Source organism: Dama dama, chromosome 27 (genome assembly GCF_033118175.1).
Source record: "Dama dama isolate Ldn47 chromosome 27, ASM3311817v1, whole genome shotgun sequence".
Taxonomy (NCBI): domain Eukaryota; kingdom Metazoa; phylum Chordata; class Mammalia; order Artiodactyla; family Cervidae; genus Dama; species Dama dama.
The window spans coordinates 46,167,848-46,195,117 of record NC_083707.1 but is presented as its reverse complement, the minus strand read 5'-3'; the positions used below and the strand labels follow the sequence as shown (position 1 = coordinate 46,195,117).

Below are 27,270 nucleotides of genomic sequence, written 5' to 3'. Positions count from 1 at the left end.
GAATATTTTCTGACAGTGTGGACAACTATTTGAAATTTCCAATCTTGCCACCGGGTGGTGGAAGAGAGTTAAAATTCAGGGGACCTTGTGGGATCTGAGCCATGAAAATCAAGTACAATGTACTATGAGAGGTTAAGCAAAATGTTAAAAATGAAAATTTAAACAATTAGAATTGTATTTAAAATATTTGTTCCAAAATATCCAAAACTCCCAGGAAAAACCTTGATGCTATCTGTGGCACTTCAGCATCTTTCATTTCCCCAGTTGGCACTATTTCTTACCCCTCCTTCTGTTGAGCCTGTCCTCCTGGTACTCCTGATGATGCTGTCAGGCTTCCCTTTCTTCCTTCTAACCTCACCGCTTTCCAAGGAGATGAACAACCAAATGAATGGATACATGTCCTCTGAGTGACCCAGAACTGGAGGCCACCTCTCCATCTCTTTTGTTGCAGATGACTCTATTGGTGGGATTTCATCATAGGGGTGGGTGAGGGTGGGTGGTATTACCAGGCAGAGCCTTTCAACTGTTCTTCAAATCACCCTAGCAGCTGTCTTTTCACTGTATCTGTACCAAGCTAGAACCTGCTCAGAGGCACAGTTTGCCTCTCCAGGTCTGAGGCTGGGGGCTGGCTCTCTTGGCCTTCATCCTCCCCTCCTTGAGTGGATCTGTCTCAGGAATGACCTCTATCTTTGGCTCTGATTCTGTTTAGAGGGGCAGAGCTGTAACTGAGCTCCTCATACGTTAAAATACCTTGTGATCTTGGTCAATCAGCCTCTGTGGGCCTCAGTTTGGTTCAGGGCAGGTAGCGCAGGGCAGTGCTCTGTCCTAGAGTGCCGTATCACTGCAAAGCGGGGATGAGTCTGATTTGCCCTGGGTTATGAGGGTGTTCTACTAGGAGAATGCAGGGAGAGGAAGAACGCTGGGGCATCATAGTTCCGGAGGGATTGATGGAGAAGGGTCTTGGGTCTGGATCCTAAGAATGAGGAAGAGTCGGGGAGGAGCTGAGTTCCTGGACACCTTGTAAGGACCCCACTGAGGGACCGGGAGTCAAGGGCCAATGACCTTTCCATGACTTTTAGACTAAAACATGCTTATCTGTGGCGGGTGCCTCTGGGGTCCCGCACTCGACAAGCTGAAGCGTCCACACCTGACGCGGCCGACAGCGTTGTCAGTGCTCAGGCTTCACGGAGGCCACGCGCGGTGCCCGTGACCACCTCGGATCCGGCGGAGGCTCCTTCCACCAGCGCGCAGAGCCTGGATCTCTCCGCCAGGAACTGGGTCAACGGAGGAGGGAGCTGTGGGCAGGAACCGAGCCGAATTCGGGGAGGCGACAGAATCGGTTCCTTCCAATCCTTTAAGGTCTCCTGAAGGAGGGGGACACAGGGCTCACTGACTGACGCCTGACACCGCAGGGCTCTAACCCGCGGGCCGCCTCTCCCTTCGGCGCGGGACTAGTGCAGGGTGCCGACAGACCTGGGGCGCGGCTCGGGCAGGAGTCGGGGGTGCAGGGTGATGCGGCCCGCGGAGGGGGCCGGGGGAGCGGGGCGTGGTGAGCGCATGGCGCGGGAGCGGGGGTGGAGCCGGGGAGCTGGGCGGGGCGGGGCCCCGGGGGCGGAGCCGGGGTGGAGGACGGGGCCGGGCCATGCGGCTCGGGGCAGGCGGGGCGGAGCAGATGGGTGATGTGGGGCGGGGCGGAGCGGGGGAGCAAAGCAGAGCGGGGATCCGGGGGCGGAGCGGGGGCGGAGCGGCTCGGGGCAGAAGGGGTGGGGCAAGAGGGTGGGCGGGGCAGGCGGTGGCGTGGGCGGGGCCGAGCTGGGGATCTGGGCGATTGCGGCTCGGGGCAGGCGGGGCGGGGAAACTGGGAGGGGTGGAGCGCAGTGCGGGGGCGGGGCGGAGAGGGGGGGACTGGGCGGGGCTGGGATCGGGGGGCGGGGCCGGGCGGTGAGGCTCGGGGCAGATGGGTGGTGTGTGGGGCGGGGCGGGGCGGGGCGGGACGGGGCGGGGCGCGGGACGCGGGTCGCGGGGCGGGACGGGCGGTGGCGTGGGCGGGGCTTAGCTCCGGGTGCGCGGCCGGGCTGACGGGTCCTGACATTCCGCGTCCCCTCGCGCCTACTCCGGTTCTCCCCGCTGCTCGCTAGCCAGCCATGACAGGCTCACTGTTCAAGGGGAACTTTTGGGTAAGTCGGCGAGGCGAGGGGTCCATCACCCGGCTTAGGAGTTGGGGGCCCAGAAGGGAGCCGTGGGCCCCTGTCCGGAGCAGAATCGGATCGGACTGGCCGCCGCCGGCCCCTCTCTGCGCTGCCCCCAGCCCGCTGCGCGTCCGCGAGTCCCCGGTGTCCGGTTCGCAGGGTCTCCCTCGGCCGTCCGCGCCCCGGGTCACCGCAGACAGGTGTAGCCTTAGAGCTGGGACATTCCCCCCTCATCTCACACCTGGGGAAACCGAGACCCAAAGGGAGGAGCCACCCTTTGGGGACAGTCCGGGGACAGTCGCCGGGTGGTCCCGGAGGCTGCGCTGTGAGCAGATTTGGGGGGGGAACGTGGGTCAGAGAACGTGCGGTAAACTTCGCCGGGTTGTTTGGCTTTTCCAGGTCCGCGGAAATGTACAGCCTGTCCGAGCCTGAAGACATTAGTGGGGTTCTCTAGCAGAAGCTTTGCCGGTCTCGTAGCCCCGTTTCCTGAGCCCCTCCCAGCCTTTGCCCCCTGTCCCCCTATCCAGAGGGAGGCTGGTGCGAGCCCGAGGACGGGCCCAACCAGGAGGCGGCAGCTCAGTCCTCGTCTCCTCTGTCCAGTCCTCTTACCCCCTGTCCTCTCGCTCCCTAGGTGCCCCTCAACAGTCTGTACCCCCTCATTTGGAGGAGCCACCCTCATCCTTTTAAGGCAGGAGCAGAAAGTCAGCTTGTCTCCAGACTGAGCTACTGCTGCCAAACCGCCGCTTGCCCTTACCTGCAATCCCGATGTGAAGTGAAAGTTGCTCCCTCTGTCTAACTCTTTGCGACCCCATGGGCTATACAGTCCACGGAATTCTCCAGGCCAGAATACTGGAGTGGGTAGCCTTTCCATTCTCCAGGGGATCTTTCCAACCCAGGGATTGAACCCAGGTCTTCCACATTGCGGGCGGATTCCTTACCAGCTGAGCCACAAGGGAAGCCCAAGAATACTGGAGTGGGTAGCCAGCCTATCCCTTCTCCAGAGTATCTTCCTGATCAAACTGGGGTCTCCTGCATTGCAGGAGGATTCTTTACCAACCAACTGAGCTATCAGGGAAGCCGAAAGGAAAGCAACCTCGATGGCTCCCCGTTTAGCCTCATAGCATCTAGCAGGTTCCTGTCCCCCATGGAGAGTGCTGCCTAGAGAAACTTGGCCCTGTGACCTGGGGAACACAGTTTAGACCCTGCCTTGAGGGGTCCCTTTTTTCTGGAGTTTTTGGGGTTCTCTTCAAGCATAATGCCCACCTGTGGGGTATGGTCCTCTCACCCCAAGAGGCTTCACAGAGAGGGTGCATGGCCTTGGAGCTGGCCCTTGGAGGAGGCCTGTGAATTCTTTGGGTAGAGTAAAGGATCCCTGGGTCCCATGCCAGACACTGTGGGAAAAAAACAGCACAGGGAAGCCCTTCCTGATTGCGCCCGATAGTGCATGTTGTATTCCTTCATAGTTTTTGTCCTTTTTGGTTTTGAGGTTGGGGGCCTGCAAGCATGTGGACAACCTTGTGGACAGCTGTTGTCTGGCTTTCAGTGCCACTGCTCCTTGCACGGGCTGATGCTGGTGAGATCTCAGCAGATAGCTGTCGAATGAGTACAGTGGATCTGTAAAACGGACAGGGCAGGTAGTGGGTTAAGAGCTGCGGCCTCCATCCTCAGAGGGCTCCCAGGCTACAGGGAGGCAGCCCCCCAGCTGCTCCCAGAGGCAGTCTTGCAGGAATGGTTAGGGGAGGGGGCAGACATGAGGTCTGTGTTGAGAGTTAGAGATTGGGTAAAGGTCCAGGGTAGAGAACTTTCTGGGTTTTTACTTTTTTTTTTTTCCTCTCTGAGCTTTTGCTTTCAAAAGATATAGGATCCTGAGAGATAGTTTGCAAAGATATCTTCCATTATCTTCCATTATATCCATTATTGTCAAGTAATAAAAACAGTAATAGCTAACATTACTGTGTACAGAGTCTGTGGCAAGCACTGTGCTAAACACTTTACATATACCACTCATTTAAGTCTCAGCTACCCTATGGGGTACCTTATTGACTATCCCATTTTACAGATGAGGAAACTGAGTGGCAAACAGGTTGAGCAACATTCCCACGATTGTAGAGCTGTTAAATAGTGCAGCAGGACTCTGCATAGACCAAGTGCTCATTGAGTGCTTTCAGTGAGGCTGGTGCTCAGTGAGAGTGTCCTTTGGCACCATCAGATGTAGGTGCTGAGACATCATTTGACTCTTCATGTGGATATCTTTCTGCTTCAGCTCCAACCACGAGCTCCTGGGGGGTCTGCACTGAGGGCCACCACCCACTGAGCCCCCAGCACTGTGATGGTGCTTCTCATACGGATGCTCAGGAACCAGGCAGATGGGACAGTCAGCCTAGATTTGAGAGAAAAGGGGTAGAGGGAAACTATTGGAGACTTCAGGGGCTACCTGAGTTGCTCTCATATTCTCAAGGATGGGTAGAGAGCTGGGAGCAAGGCTGTTGTTATCACTGAGGGGATGGCAGCACCTCATGCTTCAAGGACAAGAAGGTTGTGATGGTATAAGGTAGAAAACTTTGAAAACGAGTGGGTATCAGTTGATTGAATTGAACAAATATTTGAGAAAATACCTTCTCTGTATAGAGGTGGCATTTGCAGGGATCAGAGCACTCTCTTGGGTTGAAGGTACATTCCTCATTAGGAAGCCAGCAGGGAGAGTAGACTTTAGTCTTGAATGCCTGTCCTCAGGGATATAGAGGACAAAGGGGTTGGGGGATGGGAGAGTTCTAGCAAGGGCCAAGGGGCAGAAAGGGTCTGTTCCAAGATGGAAATCATAGGGAAGGGACAGGAGGAGACCAATGAAAGGAATGGCAGAGGGTAAGAGCAGTCAAAGACACAGGACAAGGTCACCAATTGAAGCCGGGCAGTGGGGGAGAGGAAAGAAAGGCTCGGAGCAGGCTCTGCATAAGGCAAGCAGGAGATGAGGTGCTGGTCCCAGAAAGAAGGAAGTCAGGCAAGGAACTGGTTTGTGCGGAGAGAAGGAGGAGGAGGAGGAGGCAGAAGTGATATTGACAGTATTAACCACAGGGGTAGCACTGGTGAAGACCGAGATTCGCAGCATCCTGAATCCCCGGCCCAGCCCTCAGCTTTCAGGACAGTGCCAGGGTTGCTGGATATGGGGAGGTCCTGGGGAAGGAACAGGGGGCCAGACAGCAGGGTTTGGGGGGTATTTTAATGTTTTAACAACCAGTACAAACAGAGAGTGTGCTCTGATGTCTGGTGGTCAACATTCTAGGTCTGAGGACTTGGTAGAGGTGGCCCCAGTACCTTGGAAAGGGTGTCCAGGAAAGACAGTACATGGAACAGCAGAGGCTCTGAGGTGGCCTGGCCAGGTTTGAGTCCCCATCTGCCCGTTATGGCTGAGTGACCTTGGGCAGATAACTTCAACTCTTATTCTGTTTTTCCATGTCGAAAAATGAGGATAATACCAATGTCGATGCTCTAGGACCGTTGTGAGGATTAAATCAGAGTTCTGTGATGCCTGGCACATAGTGCGCACTTGGGATTGTCCACTATGATCAGCACAGAGGTGACAATTAAAGGAAGCGGTTGACAGTTACTCAAGGAGAAAGAATCAAGAGCTAAGAGGTCCCCAGGGAAGCACTCTTGGTGAATACCTTGTTTTGGCAGGAATAGAGAGGCGTCAGAGGAAGAGAGGCAGAGATGTAGGGATTCAACCCTCACAGGAGCCATCACAGGCCCAGGAGAGGAATGTTCCATGGAAGTTGAGAGGCCCATGGTCAAATTAGGTAGATGTTCCTGAAAAGGCATGAGGCAGCGCATACTGTATAAATAATCTTCAAATGCCACATGGGAAGTTCATTTAAAGGAACCTTTCAGTAGATCTGTTTGAAAAGATCTCTTTAAAATTGGGATAGTCCCCAGCTGGGTTTGCCCATGTGCTTTTTCCCTCCCAGCAGTCGTATGGTTAAGCCATGCTGTTCTTTATCCTGGTTAACGTCGATGGTATCTTGTGGGAATAAGAGAGGGACCATGGGTGTGGATTCCAGGGCTCCAGGGAAGGTGGCCACAAAGGGACAGTCCCAGCCTCTGGCCTGTGGTCAGAGGGGCCTTGCACAGGTGACCTGTTCCAGGAAAGGGAGATGCTTCCTGCCTCAGGACAGTCCCTCATTCCTCATGAGGGTGTGATACCAGCCTGACCCTGTGTTTCTTCTAGATCCTTATTTTGACTTGGTCTTCCTGATTCTCACTGCTCAGCCCAGACCAGCTGTCTATTGCCTGTCCTATCCTCTCCCACCCCTGTGCCTGCGGTGGGCGAGGCCTCTCTCCTCTGCTTGGGGAGTGACCAGGGGAAGGCTTGGGGCTCCTGAACTTGCTCGCTGCCCCTGACCACCCAGGGCTGTCCCTCTGCTTCAAACCTCTGACCACTTTGGAATCTCTCCTTTCTGGGTCTTACCAGAGCTTGAGTTGGTGCTATCCTGCCTGGTGGCAAAATGCAAGATAAAGGCGTTGACTTTCGTCCCTTCCAGTTCATTCTTTCTAGAGCAGCCACTTGGGTCTAGCTTTAAAATAATTATCAGAAATCTTTTTTTTTTTCTTGTTTTAGCATTGTAAGAATTTAATAAGAGAGTCATGGGATCTACCTTCTAAGGAAAATAAGAAATTCTTCTCTTCTTTTGGCCATGAGGCATGTGGGAGCCTAGTTTCCTCACCAGAGTGCGAACCCAAGCTCCCTGAATTGGAAGAGCAGTCTCAGTCACTGGGACTGCCAGAGAAGCCTCCAGGAAAATAAGAAATTCTTATTGAAATATATAAAACAAAATCTAAACAAGTGGGAAGAAAACAAAAGTTTGTTGACAAACTTTTAAAAAGTCTAGATGATGCAAGCATATTCTTTAAAAATCCAAATATTCCCAAATAACTTATAATGAAAAACAGTATAAATATTATTTATGTTGTCACAACGTGTAGACTGTTTTTTATTTTATTTTTCTTTGCCATGTGACTTGTGGGATCTTAGTTCTCTGACCAGGGGCGGAACCCATACCCTTAGCAGTGAAAGCAGAGTCCTAACCACTGGACTGCCAGGGAATTCCCACAGCGTGTAAAGGTTTTTTATTTTTAAAGCTAAGTGTGTGTGTGTGTGTGTGTGTGTGTTTAGTCGTGTCTGATTCTTTGTAACCCTTTGGACTGTAGCCTGCCAGGCTCCTCTGTCCATGGGATTCTCCAGGCAAGAAATACTGGAGTGGGTTGCCATTTCCTTCTCCAGGGGATCTTCCTGACCCAAAGATGGAACTCGTGTCTCCTGCATTGTAGGCAGATTCTTTACCCGATGAGCCATCAGGGAAGCCTGAAGTAGTATATTATAGTTAGATCTCCATTCTTATTTTTCCTGGACTTTCTAATTCTTCTTTTTTGAGGGAAGACATTATTCACCTTTATCAGAGACCTTTTTTTTTTTTTTAAAAAAAAGCATTTATTTATTATTTAATTTTGGCTGTGCTGGGTCTGTACGGGCTTTTCTCTAGTTGCAGAGAAACGTAGGCTTCTCTTTGCCCTGGCTTCTCTTGTTGTGGAGCTCTAGAGCACAGGCTGAGTAGTTGTGGCCCACAGGCTTAGTTGCTCTAGAGCATGTGGCATCTTCCGGGATCAGGGATGGAGCCCATGTCTGCAAGGTGAGTTATTTACCACTGAGCCACCAGGGAAGCCCCAGAGACCTTTTTTTTTTCAATGCTCCACTCTATCAGTTTTTTCCCCTGCACAAACAACAGTTTTTTCGCAGATTAAATTTACACAGTGAATGTAGAATTCTGAGTTTGGTGTCTCAGATACCCATTACAGGAACACGTACATAGATAAACACATAGTTCATTCTAAAGTCAAAAAGACTTGATGTGTGCAAACTTGGTATAAGTGTATATGGATGCATGTTAATTTATGGATTTTTCTGGTAAAAGCAATTATAGATGTCATTAGCTGGTCAAAGCAAAATATTAGTTACATCCAGACATATATAATATTCAAAGTACCTCTGTTTGTACAACCAGTAGATGTTTTTGCAATTAACTTCTGTAATTTTCATTTACTGTCTCTTAAGTAAAATCAGAATGTCGATTTGGACATATTTTATTACAGCATAAATATCATCTAAGTTTCAATGTTAGTGAAAAGCTCATCTGAGTAGGAAGGGGCTGACATTTTTCTTTCCTCCTCTATACTAGAAATCTCCAGCTCTGACAAAAGAAAAGGGGAGGGGGGTTAAATAATAGGAACTGTTGGTTAGCTTTATAGAATGACATGTCACTGTAATTTTTAAAAAATATTTGTTTGCTTATTTATTTATTTGGCTGCATTGCTCTTGTTGCCACGTGCGGGATCTTTGTTGCTGTGTGCCAGAGCTTTGTTGCAGTTTGTGAGATCTAGTTCCCTGACCAGGGATTGAACCCAGGTCCCTGGCCTTGGGAACCTGGAGTCTTAGGCACTGGACCATTGGGGATGTCCCTAGCCATAGTAATTTTTAAAAATAATAAAACTATTAGAATTTTCCAACTATATCAATGGGACTATTTAAGATATGGTTGCCAGGAATTTAAGAACTCTTGCATGTTACGAAAATCCATGAAGACTGAGAGCTATATGATCTCACTCTGGAAAAGAGGCAACAGGAAACCAGATCCTTTGGACACTGTGTTCAGATAGCTGCTGCTGAGTCTCACAACGTTCAACACAGGCTTCGGAGCCTCCCTCAGAGTCAGGGGCTTCTAGCTTCCCAAACAGCCTGTGTGTGAGCAAAGTAGGAAGAGCAGGCTTCTGAAAGACACAGTAGGCTCTTGACATGTTGGTTTAAAAACTTGCCTTCTAAAAAAAAAAAATAATAAAAACTTGCCTTCTAGCTGGGATTAGCTGTATCTTTGTGTGAAGGTTAGACCAAGGTCAAGCTGCAGATTTCAACACAGGAGATAAGGGTTTATTCTTCTTGAGAAGAGGAAAACTTTTCCCTAGCTGACTCTTAACGCTCTTGTCTTAAACACTTTACACATTTGTATGTGGAAGGAGGCTCAGGGTAGTTCAGGGCAACTTAAACCCCGGTGCATAGACCTATCAGTATCTATCTGTGGAAACTCGTGTATGGCCTCCTAGCTTACCGGTCAGATATGGCTCTATTGAATTAACATGGATCAGGTCACACCAGGTGAAGACTTTCTTTTTTTAAAGGTTTGTTTATTTGGCTATATGGGTCTTAGATGCCGAGTACTCACTAGCTGTCGCCCGAGGGCTCAGTTGCTCCAGGGATATGTGGAATCTTAGTTCCCTGACGAGGCATGGAACCTGAGTCCCCTGCATTGCAACGTGGGTTCTCAACCATTGGACCACCAGGGAAATCCCAAGACTTTCTTTTTTGACAGGAATGATCACAGCTGAAATATTTGGGAAAGTATGTTAAAAGAATATTCTTAGATATTTAAATCCTTGCTGGTTTGTTTTTTTTTTACCCGCAAGTCGGTGGTGCTTTATACCTTCTCATCAGCCCAGCACTGTGCCTCCAACAGAGATTATGACATAGAGTACCATTTTTGGGTTTTTTTTTTTAAGGCTGCATGATCTTAAATATTTTTTTTTCATAGATCACTGTTCATCTTTTAAACATATTACTGTTTGTGGGGGTATTTTCCAGTTTCAAGTGCCTTTACAAATCCCTAAGAATGGTCCTGTAAGTGCCACATACTTCAGGGACATCACTGCTTTTACAACTGTATTTTAGGAGAGGGAGATACACACGGAGAATAAAAAATAAGGAAAGTTGGGGTGACAGAGGATGGCTGACCCTGCCTCTTACCGTCAGCATTCACACTGTGAGGTGTGAACACCTCACAGCCATACAAGACCCCCAAAGGGCTGGAAGTCGGGGAAGTGGGTGGGAGGTGTTAGTTGACTTTGCACTGACCTCTACTCCTGCCTCCCCATCTTAGGGAAGAGACCTTTTCTGCAAGTCTGTTGCATATTTCTAACAATACACTTATCACTCCATGTTTGTTTGTTTTTCTTCCTTGGTATACTATGGTCAACTTCTGTATTGTTTACCTCTGTCTCCCTAGAGCTTGACTCAGTTCTGAGGACAGAATATGTGCTCAATAAACGTTTAACAAGTGAATAAATGAACACTGAAGTCTCACCTACTTGATGTTAAGAGGCATCCCCCCACTCTCTACCCCCTGTACAATACATAATATTCAGGGGCCATGCAACTAAATGCCACAAATTTTTTTTTTTATTAGTTGGAGGCTAATTACTTCACAACATTTCAGTGGGTTTTGTCATACATTGATATGAATCAGCCATAGATTTACACGTATTCCCCATCCCGATCCCCCCTCCCACCTCCCTCTCCACCCGATTCCTCTGGGTCTTCCCAGTGCACCAGGCCCGAGCACTTGTCTCATGCATCCCACCTGGGCTGGTGATCTGTTTCACCATAGATAATATACATGCTGTTCTTTCGAAACATCCCACCCTCACCTTCTCCCACAGAGTTCAAAAGTCTGTTCTGTATTTCTGTGTCTCTTTTTCTGTTTTGCATATAGGGTTATCGTTACCATCTTTCTAAGTTCCATATATATGTGTTAGTATGCTGTAATGTTCTTTATCTTTCTGGCTTACTTCACTCTGTATAAGGGGCTCCAGTTTCATCCATCTCATTAGGACTGGTTCAAATGAATTCTTTTTAATGGCTGAGTAATATTCCATGGTGTATATGTACCACAGCTTCCTTATCCATTCATCTGCTGATGGGCATCTAGGTTGCTTCCATGTCCTGGCTATTATAAACAGTGCTGCGATGAACATTGGGGTGCACGTGTCTCTTTCAGATCTGGTTTCCTCAGTGTGTATGCCCAGAAGTGGGATTGCTGGGTCATATGGCAGTTCTATTTCCAGTTTTTTAAGAAATCTCCACACTTTTCCATAGCGGCTGTACTAGTTTGCATTCCCACCAACAGTGTAAGAGGGTTCCCTTTTCTCCACATCCTCTCCAGCATTTATTGCTTGTAGACTTTTGGATAGCAGCCGTCCTGACTGGCGTGTAATGGTACCTCATTGTGGTTTTGATTTTAAATGCCACAAATTTAACTAATTTTTGTTGTCTTTTTAAGTGTGATGCCACCTTTAAAAAAAATTGTGATAAAATGCACATAACAACATTTATCCCCCCACCCCCCCCAACCTTTTTTGAATGTAAGGCTAAAACTCCAATACTTTGGCCACCTGATGCGAACTGACTTATTGGAGAAGACCCTGATGCTAGGAAAGATTGAAGGCAGGAGGAGAAGGAGACGACAGAGGATGAGATGGTTGGATGGCATCACCGACTTGATGGACATGAGTTTGAATAAACTCCGGGAGTTAGTGATGGACAGGGAAGCCTGGCGTGCTGCAGTCCATGGGGTTGCAAAGAGTTGGACATGACTGAGCAGCTGAACTGAACTGAAGGTTCATTGGTATTAAATACATTCACGTTATTGTGCAACCATCACCACCATCTGTCCTCTAAATTCCTTTCATCTTGTAAAACTGAAGGTCTACATCTATTAAACAATAACTCCCCATTCTCCCTTCCTCCAGTCTCTGGCAACCACCATTATATACTCCTGTCTCTATGATTTTGACTGTGCTGAGTACCTCACATAAGTGGAATCACAGAGTATTTGTTTATGACTGGCTTATTTCACTTAGTGTAATGTCATCAAGGCTCATCTGTGTTGTAGCACATGTCAGAATTTCCTTACTTTTTAAGTAGAATATTATTCCATTGTTTGAATATAGCACATTTTGCTGATCTGTTCATCCATCAATAGATATTTGAATTGCTTCCATGATTTAGTTATTGTGGATAATACTATGAACATGGGTATACAAGGATTTCTTCAAGACCCTGCTGCCAGTCCTTCTGGCATATACCCAGACATGTAATTGCTGGATCATACGATAATGCTATTTTTAATTTTTTGAGGAACTGCCATATGTTTCCCACAGCAGCTGTACTGTTCTACCTTCTTACCAACAGCACAGAGGGTTCCTGTTTCTCATATCCTCGCCAGTACCTTTTATTTTCTCTTTTGTTTGTTTGCTTTTTTTTCCACTCTACTCAAACCTCCACTTCACTTCCCCATTCTTTCTCTGTTTTGATGATCTTTGCCTCCTGCTCCATTAAGAAATCAGACACCAGCTGGTGAAAGCTCACTTATCTTCTGTATAAATAAGATGAGGTACAGTCATGAGTAATAGAAAAACCCAAAATAACAGTAGCCTCAACAAGGACAAAGTTTTTCTTTCACCTACACAAAGTCCCCAGCCATTCATTCCAGGGATGGCATGGCCACCCACAGTGTCAGGGCCCACACTTCTGTCTCATTCCTCTGGTGGTACCTAGGTTAATGCCTAGTACATAGTGGATTCACAGTAACAGCTGTTGAATGACTGAAAATAGGGTTTATTAATAATAAGACATTTAAAAACTTTTGATATGTAGCACCAAACTGATTTCCTAAAGGGAAGACATAGTTTCAGTGTCCGTGATAATATGTGGAAATAATCAGTTTCACTGCATCAGCCATGGCCAGTTTAATAAGCAAAAACAGATGCCTTATTAAATTTTTGTTTGTGTTTTTATCACCAGGGAGAGTGAACATTATTTTCTTGTTGTATTTCCCCATTTACAAATGGTTTTAGTTCCTTCCTCATTCTTTACTTATAAATCTATGTAAGTTTTTGGAAATGATAAATATATTCTCTGTCATTTAATACAAATATTTGAATGTATATTCTTATATATGTGTGTGTGTATATGCGGTTGTGTGTGTAATTCACACATTCTAGCCTCCAGCAACTAGCATGCAGCAGTGAAGGACTTTCCTTATGCCCTCAGACTTTTGCCTTGGACATTTCAGGGTTGGAACCCCAGCTCTGCTCCTTTCAAGCTGAGGGATGTGCCCTTGTTCAAATTACTCAGCCTTCCTAAGCTTAGTATCCTCGTCTGTAAAAGGATCACTGTACTTAAACATGTATAATGTATTTTGAAAACACTTTATGCAGTCAAGTTTGCTGTAATTTTGTAATTTCATCTCAGCTCAGTTCAGTTGCTCAGTCATGTCCAACTCTTTGTGATCTCGTGGACTGTAGCATGTCAGGCTTCCCTGTCCATAATCAACTCCCAGAGCTTACTCAAACTCATGTTCATCGAGTCGGTGATGCTATCCAACCATCTCATCCTCTGTCATCCCCTTCTTCTCCCACCTTCAACCTTTCCCCGCATCAGGGTCTTTTCCAAAGGATCAGTTCGTCACATCAGGTGGCCAAAGGCTTGGAGCTTCAGCATCAGCCCTTCCAATGAATGTTCAGGACTGATTTCCTTTAGGGTGGACTGGTTTGATCTCCTTGTAGTCCAAGGGACTCTCAAGAGTCTTCTCCAGAACCACAGTTCAAAAGCATCAATTCTTCGGCTCTCAGATTTTTATGGTCCAAATCTCACATCCATACATGACTATTGGAAAAACCATAGCTTTGACTAGACGGACCTTTGTTGGTAAAGTAATGTCTCTGCTTTTTAATATGCTGTCTTGGTTTTTCATAGCTTTTCTTCCAAGGAGCAAGCGTCTGTTAATTTCACGGCTGCAGTCACCATCTGCTGTGACTTTGGAGCCCAAAAAAATAAAGTCTGTCCCTGTTTCCATTGTTTCCCCATCTATTTGCCATGAAGTGATGGAACCAGATGCCATGATCTTCATTTTTTGAATGCTGAGCTTTAAGCCAGATTTTTCACTCTCCTCTCTCACTTTCATCAAGAGGCTCTTTAGTTCTTTGCTTTCTGCCACAAGAGTGGTGTCATCTGAATATCTGAGGTTATTGATATTTTCTTCTGGCAATCTTTCTTTTTTTTTTCTCCTGGCAGACTTGATTCCAGCTTGCGTTTCATACTGTCTGGCATTTCGTATGATGTACTCTGCATATAAGTTAAATAAGCAGGGTGACAATATACAGCCTTGATGTACTCTTTTCCCAGTTTGGAACCAGTCTGTTGTTCCATGTCTGGTTTTAACTGCTGCTTCTTGACCTGCATACAGATTTCTCAGGAGTCAGGACAGGTGATCTGGTATTCTTATCTCTTTAAAAATTTTTCAGTTTGTTGTGATCCACACAGTCAAAGGCTTTGGAGTGGTCAGTAAAGCAGAAGTAGATGCTTTTCTGGAACTCTCTTGCTTTTTCTATGGTTCAACAGATGTTGGCAATTTGACCTCTGCTTTGTCTGCCTTTTCTAAATCCAGCTTTAACATCTGGAAGGTCTCTGTTCATGTACCGTTGAAGCCTTGCTTGGAGAATTTTGAGCATTCCTTTGTTAGAGTGTGAGATGAGTGCAATAGCTTGAACATTCTTTGGCATTGCCTTTCTCTATTGCACATCAAGGTTTCAAAATCCTCTGCATGCTGAAACTTGATAAGCATTCAAGTTCTTTTTTTCTGAACTCTTTCTTTATGGTTAGAGTTTTACTCAATATTTAATTGTCTTTTTCTATGAGCCTTTGGGACTTCCCAGGTAGAGTTAGTGATAAAGAACCCACCTGCCAATGCAGGAGACATAAGAAATGTGGGTTTGATCCATGGGTTGGGAAGATCTCCTAGAAGAGGGTGTGGCAACCTGCTCCAGTATTCTTGCCTGGAGAACCCCCATGGACAGAGGAGCCTGATGGTCTACAGTCCATAGGGTCACAAAGAATTGGACACGACTAAAGCAACTCAGCACGCACTCACATATGAGTCCTTAGGTGTTCCAGTATTGGTAGAAGCTAGAGATCTGTGTGGACCTGTAAAGTCAGGGGAAGACTGATCCCTGCCCTCGGGGAGCTTTGTTGCTGTTGCTGTTTTGTCGCTCAGTCGTGTCCGACTCTTTGTAACCCCATGGACTGCAACACGCCAGGCTTCCCTGTCTTTTGCTATCTCCTGGAGTTTGCTCACACTCATGTCCATTGAATCAGTGACGCCATCCAATCAACTCATCCTCTCCCATCTCCTTCTCCTCCTGCCTTCAATCTTTCCCGGCATCGGGGTCTTTTCCAATGAGTCAGCTCTTTGCATCAGGTGGCCAAAGTATTGAAGCTTCAGCTTCAGGATGAGTCCTTCCAATGAATATTCAGGACTGATTTCCTTTAGGATGGACTTGTTTGATCTCCTTGCTGTCTTGCTAAGGGACAAACACATGTGTATGACACTGATTGGAAACAGGCTCACCTATTCTGCTCATGCTGCAAGGAGTAGGTTAGCCGGACAGGATTATGGGGCAGGCTTAGCTGGAGCACCATTTCCTAAAAAGTGCTGAGATGGTACCAAGCATGTGATAAGATGGAGAAATCTGTGTTTCCAGAACACCTCAGAGGAGACTATGGCATGGCACAAGAGTAGAAGGAATACTTGAGTGAGCTGCTTAGGGTAGGGGGACTGGGACTCTACCTGCAGGTCTTGCTTGAGTGAAAATAGCTGATAGTCTGGCCATCCTCTGAGGGGCTGGAGTCTGGCTCATTTTCAGGCTTAGTTTTGCTGTGTGACAGATGCCAGCCGAAATGTGGAGAAAAGTCATCACCGTCCTTCCTCTCCGCGCTGGCCCTGCACTGCTCAGTCCCCACTCCTGTTTGAACACGACTTTTTCTATTTTAAGAAGCAGGATCTGCTTAAAGTGACAGGTTCATAAATGGCCACAAACGCAATTCCTTCACTGCACCAGGCCTTGGTTGCCTGACATCTTGGAATCTACTCTGCGACTGTACCCTGTTGTCAGAAACAAGCATGGCTTTCTTGATCCCGTGTCTCGGTCTTCATAGACCGGGACCTGGGAACTGGAGTCAACGAGAAGAGGGACGCAGGGGACTCAAGTCTCAAGTGAAACAAGGGCGCTTTATTTGCAGAAACGCATGTTTATGTATCTTCATACAAGGCAGCTTTAGGCAGTAAAAAACATTGAGCAAAAACAAAGGCAAGCAAATAACAATCTTCAAAGGGCAGAAAGCATTCCGTATCCTGAGTAAGAGGGGCATAACTGAATAGATTACCTTTAAGTAAAAGGTCATTGAAGGGAGTCACTGAAAGGAATCCAAGCAGGTGCCCTTTCTCATGATCTCAGTCCTGAGAACTGCGTGCAACTCTGCTCGCTCCTGTTTTCCAGGAACTGATAAGGAATAGAGAGTCCTTGAGAAATGGCACACAAAAGAAAATAACATGTTGGATCCCTTAAAGTTGAATGTGCCCTGACAGTCCCGAGAGTCAGGTCCTGGACTAGGGGTGCAGAAAGACCTAAGCTCTGAGGCAGTCATCAGTACCACTGCTGCTGGCCAGATCTGGACAGTTGATGAGTCCTATGGGCTGTCTGCCCCAGATCAGGCTTCCCCCTCTACCTGTCTGGTGTTTGCGTGTACCTGTGTAAATCAGGATTCCCACTTTAATGCCTGCTCAGAAGGTTGGCCAGCTTTGATTCTGACCAGCCGTGGCTCAGGGCTGGTATCCTGGCCGGCAGGCCTCTCCCTGGCCAACGCTGGCTGGTGCTGCCCTTTCCTGGGGAGTCTGTACATGAGGGATGCTCCCCTTCCATTCCTCCCGGCCATGCTCAGCTCTGAGTCAAAGGGAGCAGACATGCTGAAGATCCAGGTACCTGCGTGTGAGCCCTGCGGCCCCTTCTGCAGAAGCTAAACTGAAAGTTCCCAGAGTCGAAGGGCTCAGGAAGCCATGAGCCTGTCTGCTGTCTGAGGACAAAGAAATGAGTCCAGTTGGGGGTGTTGCAGAGGGGGCAGCTGGAGGCCTGAAAAGATGGGGGCCCTGAGAGAGGCTGAGTGAACAAGACCTCAGCTATTCAGAATTGTGATTGATTCCGAGAGCAGAGGATGTGGGGAGGGAGAGGCTGGCAGCCACAGACCTCCCGGCCAGGGCTACGTATCATTTGGGGTCTGCACTCCACTCTACCTCAGACTAAGTGGGTGACTTGCCGGAAGCCACCCTGCTAACCACTCTGGTTAGCTTGGGCTTCCTGTTTAGCAATGTAGATAATACTGTCTGGCTGGCCCAATGCTAGCAAGGGCCATTGTGTCTCGGATGGAGGAGGCGGAGTTGTTGGGGATGTATTACTATGTCAGTAGTATAGTGTTTTCATGTTTTGTTTGTTTCTTTGGCTGTGTTGTGCAGCCATGTGGGATCTTAGTTTCCTGAGTAGGGGTGGAACCTCTGCTGCCCTGCAGTGGAAGTCCAGAGTGTTAACCACTGTGCCAGGAAGTCCCAATATTGTAGTGCTTTCTGCAGTTAAATTAATTTTTAAAATCGAGACCATGAATGAAAATGATGAGTGGAAATCACTTGAAAAAAATCTCAAGAATTGTTAGAACAGGTGAAATATAGTCCCTAATCCCTAAAAATTGTGATTTTAAACAGGCAGGGGTCCCTGTACTTCTGTCATGAGGCCAATTCCATAGTATTATCCTCAGGGCTGAGAGGCACAGGTTTTAGCACTGGGTGAACATGGCTTTGAATCCCTGCTCAGCTATGTATGCTTTTGCTGTGCAACGTTGGGCCAGTGGTGTTATGTTTCTGGGTCTCTGTATCTGCATCTGTAACATCTGGGTGATGATACCTCTTGGATATCATCACCTGAATGATCTCTCCATCTCAGGGTCCTTAATTTAATCACAACTGCAGAGTTCCTTTTGCCATGAAAGAGAACACAGGCACAAATTCCAGGTATTATAACTTGGCACCACATAAGGTGGTTGGATCGTCACTGAACGTGTGTGTGGGGATGGAGTTGTCATCGGGGACTTCTTTGAGAAGATGGCATTTGAACTGAGATGTGAAGGGTAAGGTCCACCTAGCCTTGCAGATGGCTGGAGGAAGGTGAGGGAAAACAGCACGCCTGGAAAGGGCCTAGTGCATTTGAGGGATAGAAGGATCAGCGCTTCAGCAGGAAGCAGGCTGAATTGCTGAAACTCAGCTTGACAAAAACCTGTTTGCTGAAACGATCAAGTTACTAAAAATTTGTTTTTAGTGACTACCCAGAAATCTAAAGCATATTGTATTATCAAGGGTAATTTCAACAAATTTTTTATTTAATAGGCTTTATTATTTAGAACAGTTTTAGATTTACAGAAAAATGTTGAACAAGGTACAGGATTCCCACATCACCTGTCAGTTTCCTCCTCTATTAATATGAGAAATTAATTAGTAAGAAATTAATAAATTATTAATTTATTATTAATTAAATATTAAGGTGAGAAATCTTGCCTTTCATGAATGTTAACTGAGCAGCTACTCTGTGCTAGACATGGCAGCAGATTTTGGGGTTTCATATTCTAGTCTGTGAGATCCAAGGTGGCCAAATATTACATACATTATACAGTTAGGGATTTTGGTGACTTCAGTGAAGGAAATAGAGTGTATGAGTTTCCTATTGCTGCTTTAACTAATTGCCACAAGCTCAGTGACTTAACACAAATTTACTGTCTCACAGTACTGGATGGCAGAAGTCTTACTGGGCTAATGGTGAAGTATCTGCAGGGCTGCATGCCCTCTGGGGGCTCGAGGAAAATCTGTTCTTTGCCTTTTCTTGATTCTAGAGGCTCCCCTCATTTCTTGGCCAGTGGCCCTCTTTTATTGTTAAACCCAGCAATCACATCACTCTGCTTCTCTCTTTTAAGGATTCTTGGGCCCACCTGGATATCTTGCATTACTATGTTACTATTGCTGCACCAATATTACTAGCTAAAGTCCATGCTTTACATTAATAAGTTCACTCTTCGTTTTCTATGGGTTTTGACAAATGTGTGATAACATGTATCCACCATTACATACCATACAGAATAGTTTCACTGACTTGAAAAATCCTCTTTACATCCTTTCTTGCTTCCCCTGAACCCGGGGCAACCAACAACCTTTTTATTGTCTCCACAGTTCTGCTTTTTCCAGAATGTCATGTAGTTGGAATCATATGGTATGTAGCTTTTTCAGACTGACTTCTTTGTATTCTTGCCTGGAGAATCCCATGGACGGAGGAGCCTGGTGGGCTACAGTCCATGAGGTTGCAAAGAGTAGGATACGACTGAGCGACTTCACTTTCACTTCTTTCATTTAGCAATATGCTTTTAAGGTTATCCCATGTCTTTTTGTGGCTGGGTAGCCCCTTATTTCTTATCAATGAGTAATATTCCATAGTATGGATGTACTACACTTTGTTCATTTGTTCACCTATTGAAGGACATCTTGGTTGCTTCCAATCTGGGGCAATTATGAGTAAAGCTGCTATTAACATTTGTGTGTAGTTTGCATGGACATAAATTTTAAACTTGATTTAGTTGAGATTTAGTTTCACTGATTCAGATTTATTGATCTAGCTCAGTTGGATGTCATTTTAACATGTGTTTCACATCTAATATGCCTGAATATCCTCTGTGATTCAAATTCATGCAAGATATTCATTGGATAAAACTGAATGAGAAGTCAGTGAGTTAGAGAAGGAGAAAAGGCAGTGGGCTCAGATGAACATGTAGGGAGAACTACTTCTTATTTGCTTCTAAAATTTGCTTCCAAACTCCTAACATTTATTATATGCATATATCTGAAATTTGAATATAAAAACATTCTCCTGACCACATGTTATGAACAGAAAGTATAGAAAACTTGAAAGATGTTGAACTTGGGCTGGCATCAGTGAAATGACAGTCGCGGAACTTAAACTAAATCTAAAATTTAACTACATTTAAATGAAAACTTTGAAAAAGCGTCAAGGTCAACACAAATTGTCTATTTTATAGTCAGTAGGAACAAGTAGAAACAAGAGTCACATGTTTCATGGGTGAAGGAGGACTGAATCACTGAGACATAGAGGATGAGTAATTTCGGAATGAAGAAAAATGGTATTGAATATTATTCCTCAGAATCAAAGTTAATCAGCCTGGTCTGCAGATATGGAGATTATTGCATTTATTTACATGGTGCTGGTTGAGTAACACATTTTGCATTTATGTATCCCTATTCATGTTAAGAATATTATGATTGGGGCTCAGTTTCTTCATTAGTTACAGGATGGAGATTGCTTTCATGGTTGAGCTCTAAGATGTCTTCTGATACTTCAGCATGCCAAGGCTGGAACACTGTGGGAGAGCAAACAGACTCTGATTACCTAGACTCTTTAGGAAATGGGATAGATATTCTGATTAGCAATACTTTCTCTTTTTTAAAAGCTTTTTATTTTGAATTGATGTTGTTGTTCACTTGCTACGTCATGTGTGATTCTTTGTGACCCCATGAACCACAGTATGCCAGGCTTCCCTGTCCTTCACTATCTCCCTGACTTTGCTCAAATTTTGTATTGGAGTATAGTCAATTAGCAATGTTGTGATAGTTTCAGGTGAGCAGCAAAGGGACTCAGCCATACATATACATGTATCCATTCCTCCCAAACTCCCCTCCCATCCAGAGCAATACTTTCTGGTCAGTCAATAATTGACCCTGATTCATTTTTTTTTTTTAATTTATTTTTTTGGCTGCACTGGGTCTTATTTGCTGCTCGAGGACTTTCTCTAGTTGTGATGAATAGGGGCTACTCTCTAGTTGCAGTGTGTGGGGGGTGCTTCTCATTGTGGTGGCTTCTCTTATTTTGGAGCACAGGCTCCAGGGCGCAAGGGCTTCAGTAGTTGTGGTGCAGGGGCTTAGCTGCGCTACCACATGTGGGATCTTCCCACCTGTAGGATCGAACCCATGTCCCCTCCATTGGCAGGAGGTTTCTTAACCACTGGGCCACCATGGTAGTCTGACCCTGATTCATTTTTAATTCAAAATTCGTTAGAATTTATAAATCTACATTTGCTTTGGATAATCAAAGTCCAGAGAATATAAGGGAATTTTTTTCAAAAACTTTTCTGATTGTGTATTGGGGTTTCAGAAATGGAGATAGGTAAGACAGAGGAAACTGAATAGGAATGAATGTACTGAGGCCAGGTTTTACCTTAAAAAGTTATTAACAGTAAATCTTTTCTACTGACCTGCAGTTTCTTTACTTCAGATAAATTGTCATGGAAAAAGACCCAGGCAGTTGAGTATCTGGATGACTTAAGTCAAGGTTTCCCAGTTAGCTGGAGCCATTATTTCTGCAGGGATGAGACTGCCTGAGTCTCCACAGTGGTGTATTGTCTTGAGACCAAAATTTATTCTTCTTTCTGGTTTGCCTAGTGGGTCAACCAGAAGGATAGTAGAGATTCAGTCAGTTTAGTCACTCAGTCGTGTTCAACTCTTTGCAACCCCATGGTCTGAGCACGCCAGGCTTCCCTGTACATCGCCAGCTCCCGGAGCTTGCTCAAACTCATGTCCATCGAGTTGGTGATGCCATCCAACCGTCTCATCCTCTGTCATCCCCTTCTCCTGCCTTCTCCTGCCTTCAATCTTTCCCAGCATCAGGGTCTTTTCCAATGAGTCAGTTCTTCGCGTCAGGTGACCAAAGTATTGGAACTTCAGCTTCAGCATCAGTCCTTCTAATGAATAGTAGAGCTTAAAGTCCTTCAACATTGTACTGCAGTGTGATTGTGTCAGAGGCTGTTGGGAATTTTTGTGGATTGGACCCAAACTTTCCACCTGCAGTGAGAAGGACTACAGGTCAGCTGGTGCAGTAACTGTGGACGTTCCCCTGGGTTGGACCTGCTTTGGATTTCTGGCTCTGTTTGCTTTTTTTTTTAACAGTAGTGGCAGTACATTTAGTTTTTGAACTGGTCTGTTTTCTTGGCTTTTCTTGCAGAACTGCTAGAGTTTGTTGTTCCCTTGGAGTCTGTTTGTCCCATAGTTGAGGACTTACTTTCAGTTTTAGGAACAATCTCTTCATCCTGGTACTTGCTTGCCTCCCAGGCCTGGGCAAGTGTCTTGAGCATGTCTAGGAATTCTCAGGAATGCTGTGGGTGAGGAAGACAACTTTGGGGGTCTGTATTTCTGGTCATTGACATATCACTGGTTTTACCCTGTGATGTGTAAAGTCATGTACCTCTTGGGGTAAGGTTCAGTCCTTCAACTTATTTTTATTAACTAGAAAAGTCATAGCACTAACATTAGCAGTGCTCTTGGGGGTAATCTAGTGTTCCCTGTGAATTGAAATACCCATCTTCAATTCTCAAATTTTCTCTGCCAGGAGATTTGTAAATCAAATGTCTTTTGTCCCTGAGGGTTGTGTGTGTATCTGTGTGTTCTGTGTATGTGTATGCATATGTGAGAGATTTGGATCATGTTAAAGGTTAGATGAGTAATGTTGGACATGAGCCAACTTTCTGAATATTGTCTTTTAAATCTTATGCCTTCTATGTTAGATTTACAGGGATAAATATCTTTCAAAGAGTCATGATCTCACCATTGCCTAATATGAATTAATCTGTATTTGGTAAAATAGACCTTGTTTCTATTTTTACACCAGTTTTGTTAGAGCAGTCCAATCAGTTCAGAAATAGAGGTTGCCACTAGTAAATGTGAGGTATGGCTCCTTCTAGACTTTTATCTTTGCTGTTATATATAATTCAGCTATACATTTTCTTAACATATGTAAGTTCACCTATTATGGGCTCATATATGCAACTTTCATTTTTCTTGTAATGATATATTGTGAATATCTTTTTATGTTTCTATGTGTAATTCTGCTTTATTCTAATATCTATTCAGTTTTCCACTGTATGATTATCAAATTTACTTAAACAATTTTTGTTGCTGGATATTTTGGTTGTTTCCAGTTCTTTGTCATTACAGCACCTTTGTATATGTATCTTTTCAGATCTGTGTAATTATTTATAGAGAATGAATTTCTACTAGGAGAAGCTATACACATTCAAAATTTTCATTAATATTGTCTATTTGCCTTCCAAAAAGGTTGTACTAATGTACAGTCCTGCCAGCAGAATATGACAGTGACTGTTTTGCTATACTTTTCTTTGCCAGTGTTGGATATTTTCAACCTTTACCAATCTGATGGGTGAAAATTTATATCTTGTTTTTTGTTTGCAGTTTTTGATTATTGATAATACTGATTCTCTTTTTACAAAGTGCTTATTGGCCATTTGTTTTTGTTTTTAAGAGCACTGTCTCTTTATATCTTTTACCTATTTGAAAAAAAATTGGTTTTACTTCTTTTTTGGCTGTGTTGGATCTTCATTGCTACACATGGGCTTTCCGTAGTTGCAGCAAGCGGGGGCTCCTCTTTAGTTGCAGTGCATGGGTTTCTCGTTGCTGTGGCTTCCCCTGTTGAGGCGTATGAGCTCTAGGCCACTTGGGCTTAGACGCTGCGGTGCGCCAGCTATATAGCAAGGGCTCAGTAGTTGTGGCGCATTCGTTTAACTGCCCCGTGGCATGTGGAGTCTTCCTGGACAAGGGATCGAACCTGTGCCCCCTGCATTGGCAGGTGGATTCCTAACCACTGGACCACCAGAAAAGTCTGAAAGACTGTTTAAGATTTACAGAAAAGTTGTAAAACAGTACAGGGAATTTCTAGATACTTTTCACTTGAATTCCTCAAATGTTAATACTTTGTTCTTTCTCTCTGTACCTAAAATACATATGCACACATTTATTTTTTCTGAACCATTTAAAAGTAAAGTTGCAGGCATGATTTCCCTTTGTCCAGAAATTCTGCATTGTATATTTTATAAATAGAAGGATATTTTCTTGCATGATCACAGTATGATGATAATGTAATACTGTTAGCTAATGTATAGGCCCTACTCAAATTGTCCCAATTGCCCTGGATAATGTCCTTATAGCAAAAGAAGAAACACTCCTTTTAATCCAGAGTTCTGTGTTGCATTTAGTTCAATCTTTTCCGTCTTTAATCTGGAACAGTTCCTCAGTCTTTTGTTATTTACAACTGAGATTTTTGAAGACTATAAGACAGTTATTTTGTAGAATGTCCCTCAACTTGAGTTTGCCTGTTTCCTTATGATTAGATTCAAGCTATTTTTGGCATGAGCTACACAGAAATGGTGCTGTTTTATTCTCAGTATTGGGGGCATGTGATATTTATTTGTACTGTTACTGGAGGTGTTAACTTTGACCCCTTTACAAAGGGTTGCAGTGGTTATGTTGGTTTCCGGTTGCTACTGTAACAGTTTGCTGCAAATTTAGTGGCTTAAAACAGCACAAATGTATTATCTTATAGTTTTGGAGGTCGGAAGTCTGAAATGAGTTTCACTTGGCTAAAATCAAGGTGTTAGGAAGGCTGGCTGGTTCCCTCAGGAGGTCCTGGAGCCTCTGCTTGCATTGCCCCGCTCCTAGAGGCTGCCTGCATTCACCGGTTTGTGGGCTCCTCCTCCCTCCAAGTCAGCAGCACAGCCGCTTCAAATCTGTCTCGCTGACCTTTGCACCTGTCATCACATTTCTGACTCTGAATCTTCTGCCTCCTTTTTATGAGGAGCCTGGTAATTACACTGGGCCCACCTGGATAATCTAGGATACTCTCTGCATCTCAAGATCCTTAATTTAATCACACCTGTAAAGTCCTTTTGTCATGTAGGGAAACATACTCACAGATTTGGGGATTAGGTTGTGGACATGTGTAGGGGCCCATTATTCAGCCTGCTGTAGTGGTGTTTTCTCAGTTTCTCCACTGTAGAAGTACTGTTTTCCTCTTTGTAATTACAGGAAGATGCTTTGAAAATATATAAACATACCACTTTGCTCAAACTTTCATCCATTAGTTTTAATGTCCATTGATTATTCTTGCCTGAATCAATTATTACTAGGGTGGTTGCTAAATAGTGATTTTTAAATGTTAGCAATTTTATTGAAGAGTAATTTACATATAATAAACTGCCCATGTTTAAAGTATACAGTTTAATAGGTTTTAACATGTGTGTACCACCCATGAAATACCACAGTTGAGATAGTGGATAGTAAGCAAATCCATCACTCCCAAACATTCCTCTTGCCCTTTTGAAATCTCTCCTGCCTCATCAGTCCTTTTACAGGCGACCACTGATCTGCCTTCTGACACTATAGATTATTTGTATTTTCTATTATTTATATAATTGGAACATAGTAAGTACTCTTTTTTGCCTGGCTTCCTTCATTTATAATTATTTTGAGATTCGTCAAAGGTGCTGCTTGTGTTAATAGTCTGTTTTTTTTTTTTTTAAATCACTGAGTAGTGTTCCATTTTATGGACAGATCAGTTTGTATAATCATTTACCTTTGACAGACTTTTGGGTTATTTCCAGTTTTTGAAAATTACAGATAAACCTATTGTGAACATTCAAGTCCAAAGTCTTTGTGTGGTGATTTTCCAACTCTACCTACATAAATAAAGTTGGCATTCTATGTAAGGAAGAGCCTTTCTCTCTTTCTCTTTGCCTCTCTGTCTCTGTCTTTGTTAGTATGGATTTATGGGTTCTTATTTTGTTCAATGGATTATAATATGTTACTGTTATAATTTATCTTCATGCGCGAATCATCCTACATCTGGACGGTGGGGATCCCCTTTACACTGGATTCTGTGTCCTTTTGATACATCCCCATCTTTCTTTGAGCATGTCCATGCTTTCTGACACAGGATGCTATAGGACATTTCTCCACCCCAGTCCTGGAGAATCTTGTTTCTCCAAAGAGCCTGGGTTCGAGTAGGACTTAGAAACCAGGATTCCAGGGCTCTCGCTATGCCTATTGCCCCTTATTGTCATTCTTTCTAGGCTCTCTCTACACACAGAGTGAAGAAATACATGTATACACGTGACACCTCCATTTCCAGTCCAGCATCACAAGGTTTTTCTCGCCTTACCTTGCTTACTATATTTCTCAGTCCCTTCCAGTGGTGTGCTGGTAAATGGTTAACAAGTGTTTCTCCAGTGGATAAACTCTAATTTGCAGCCTTTGCCAATTTCTATGGTGTAAAAGCTTGCCCTTTGCTTTTTTTCACTTTAAAATAGGAGATCGTATTAATTCTAGAGATATTCCATGCTAATTCGTAGAGATATTCCTCATTCTTTTCATAGGTGCCTATAATTCCATTTTGTGGATGTACCATAGTTTATCAAACACCCTCCTGTGTATGAGTACTTCACTCATTTCCAAAATTTCCCAGTTACAAACAGTACTGCAGTGAATAACCTGTGTAGATGCATTTTGATTTTGCTGGAGGTGTACCTTCAGGGTACATTCGTATAAGCAGGATAGCTAGATCAAAAGATAAACATGTATGTGATTTGGTTAGATATTGTTGAGTTCCTTCTCTTAAAGTTTGAACCAATTTCTCTTCTCACCAGCAATGTATGGGTGGCTGTTCACACAGTCTTGTGAACAGAATGTGTTATCACACTTGTTAATTTTGCCGTTCTCGTGGGTGAGAAATGGTATTTCAGTTAAGTTTTCATATGTATTCCTCTTTTCTATGGGTGAGCTTGTTTATTTTTCCACATGTTTAAGGAACACATACACACAAAGTAAGTCATCTGTTCATATTTCCTGCCCATTTTGGGGGTTCTTCTCCATTAGTTTTTTTTTTTCCATTTATTTTTATTAGTTGGAGGCTAATTACTTTACAATATTGTAGTGGTTTTTGTCATACATTGACATGAATCACCCATGGATTTACACGTATTCCCCATCCCGATCCCCTCTCCCGCCTCCCTCTCCACCCCATCCCTCTGGGTCTTCCCAGTGCACCAGCCCTGAGCACTTGTCTCATGCATCCAACCTAGGCTGGTGATCTCCATTAGTTTTAAAGAATTATTTATATATTAGGTATATTAGTCCTTTAGCTATTGCATTTTATATTCTTTAACTTTTTTCAATTATCTTTATGTTGCTAATTATCACTTTTGCTATGAAAAATTTTTTATTTTTAGATGATAATATTTTTTTTTTTTTTTTTGCTACTTAGTTCCCTGATCAGGAATCAAACCCATGCTCCCTGCATTGGAAGCATGAAGTTCTAACCACTGGACTGCCAGTGGTCAAACTTATGAAACTTATTGAAGTTGGATTTTAAGTGATGATTAGGAAACCTTTATGAATGTTTATTTCTAGTACTTGTATACTTTCAT

At 44.5% G+C, this 27,270-nt stretch overlaps 1 protein-coding gene across 1 annotated transcript in view; it reads left to right on the top strand.

Moving 5' to 3' along the window:
• Positions 1–2,045: 2,045 nt before the first annotated feature.
• The window catches only part of PSTPIP2 (proline-serine-threonine phosphatase interacting protein 2), an 85,103-nt gene continuing 59,878 nt past the window's right edge, over positions 2,046–27,270 (top strand). Inside the window, exon 1 of the mRNA XM_061130700.1 lies at positions 2,046–2,177. Coding sequence (XP_060986683.1) covers positions 2,145–2,177 — 33 coding nt within the window. The 5' untranslated portion in view covers positions 2,046–2,144. The remainder of the gene's footprint in view (positions 2,178–27,270) is intronic.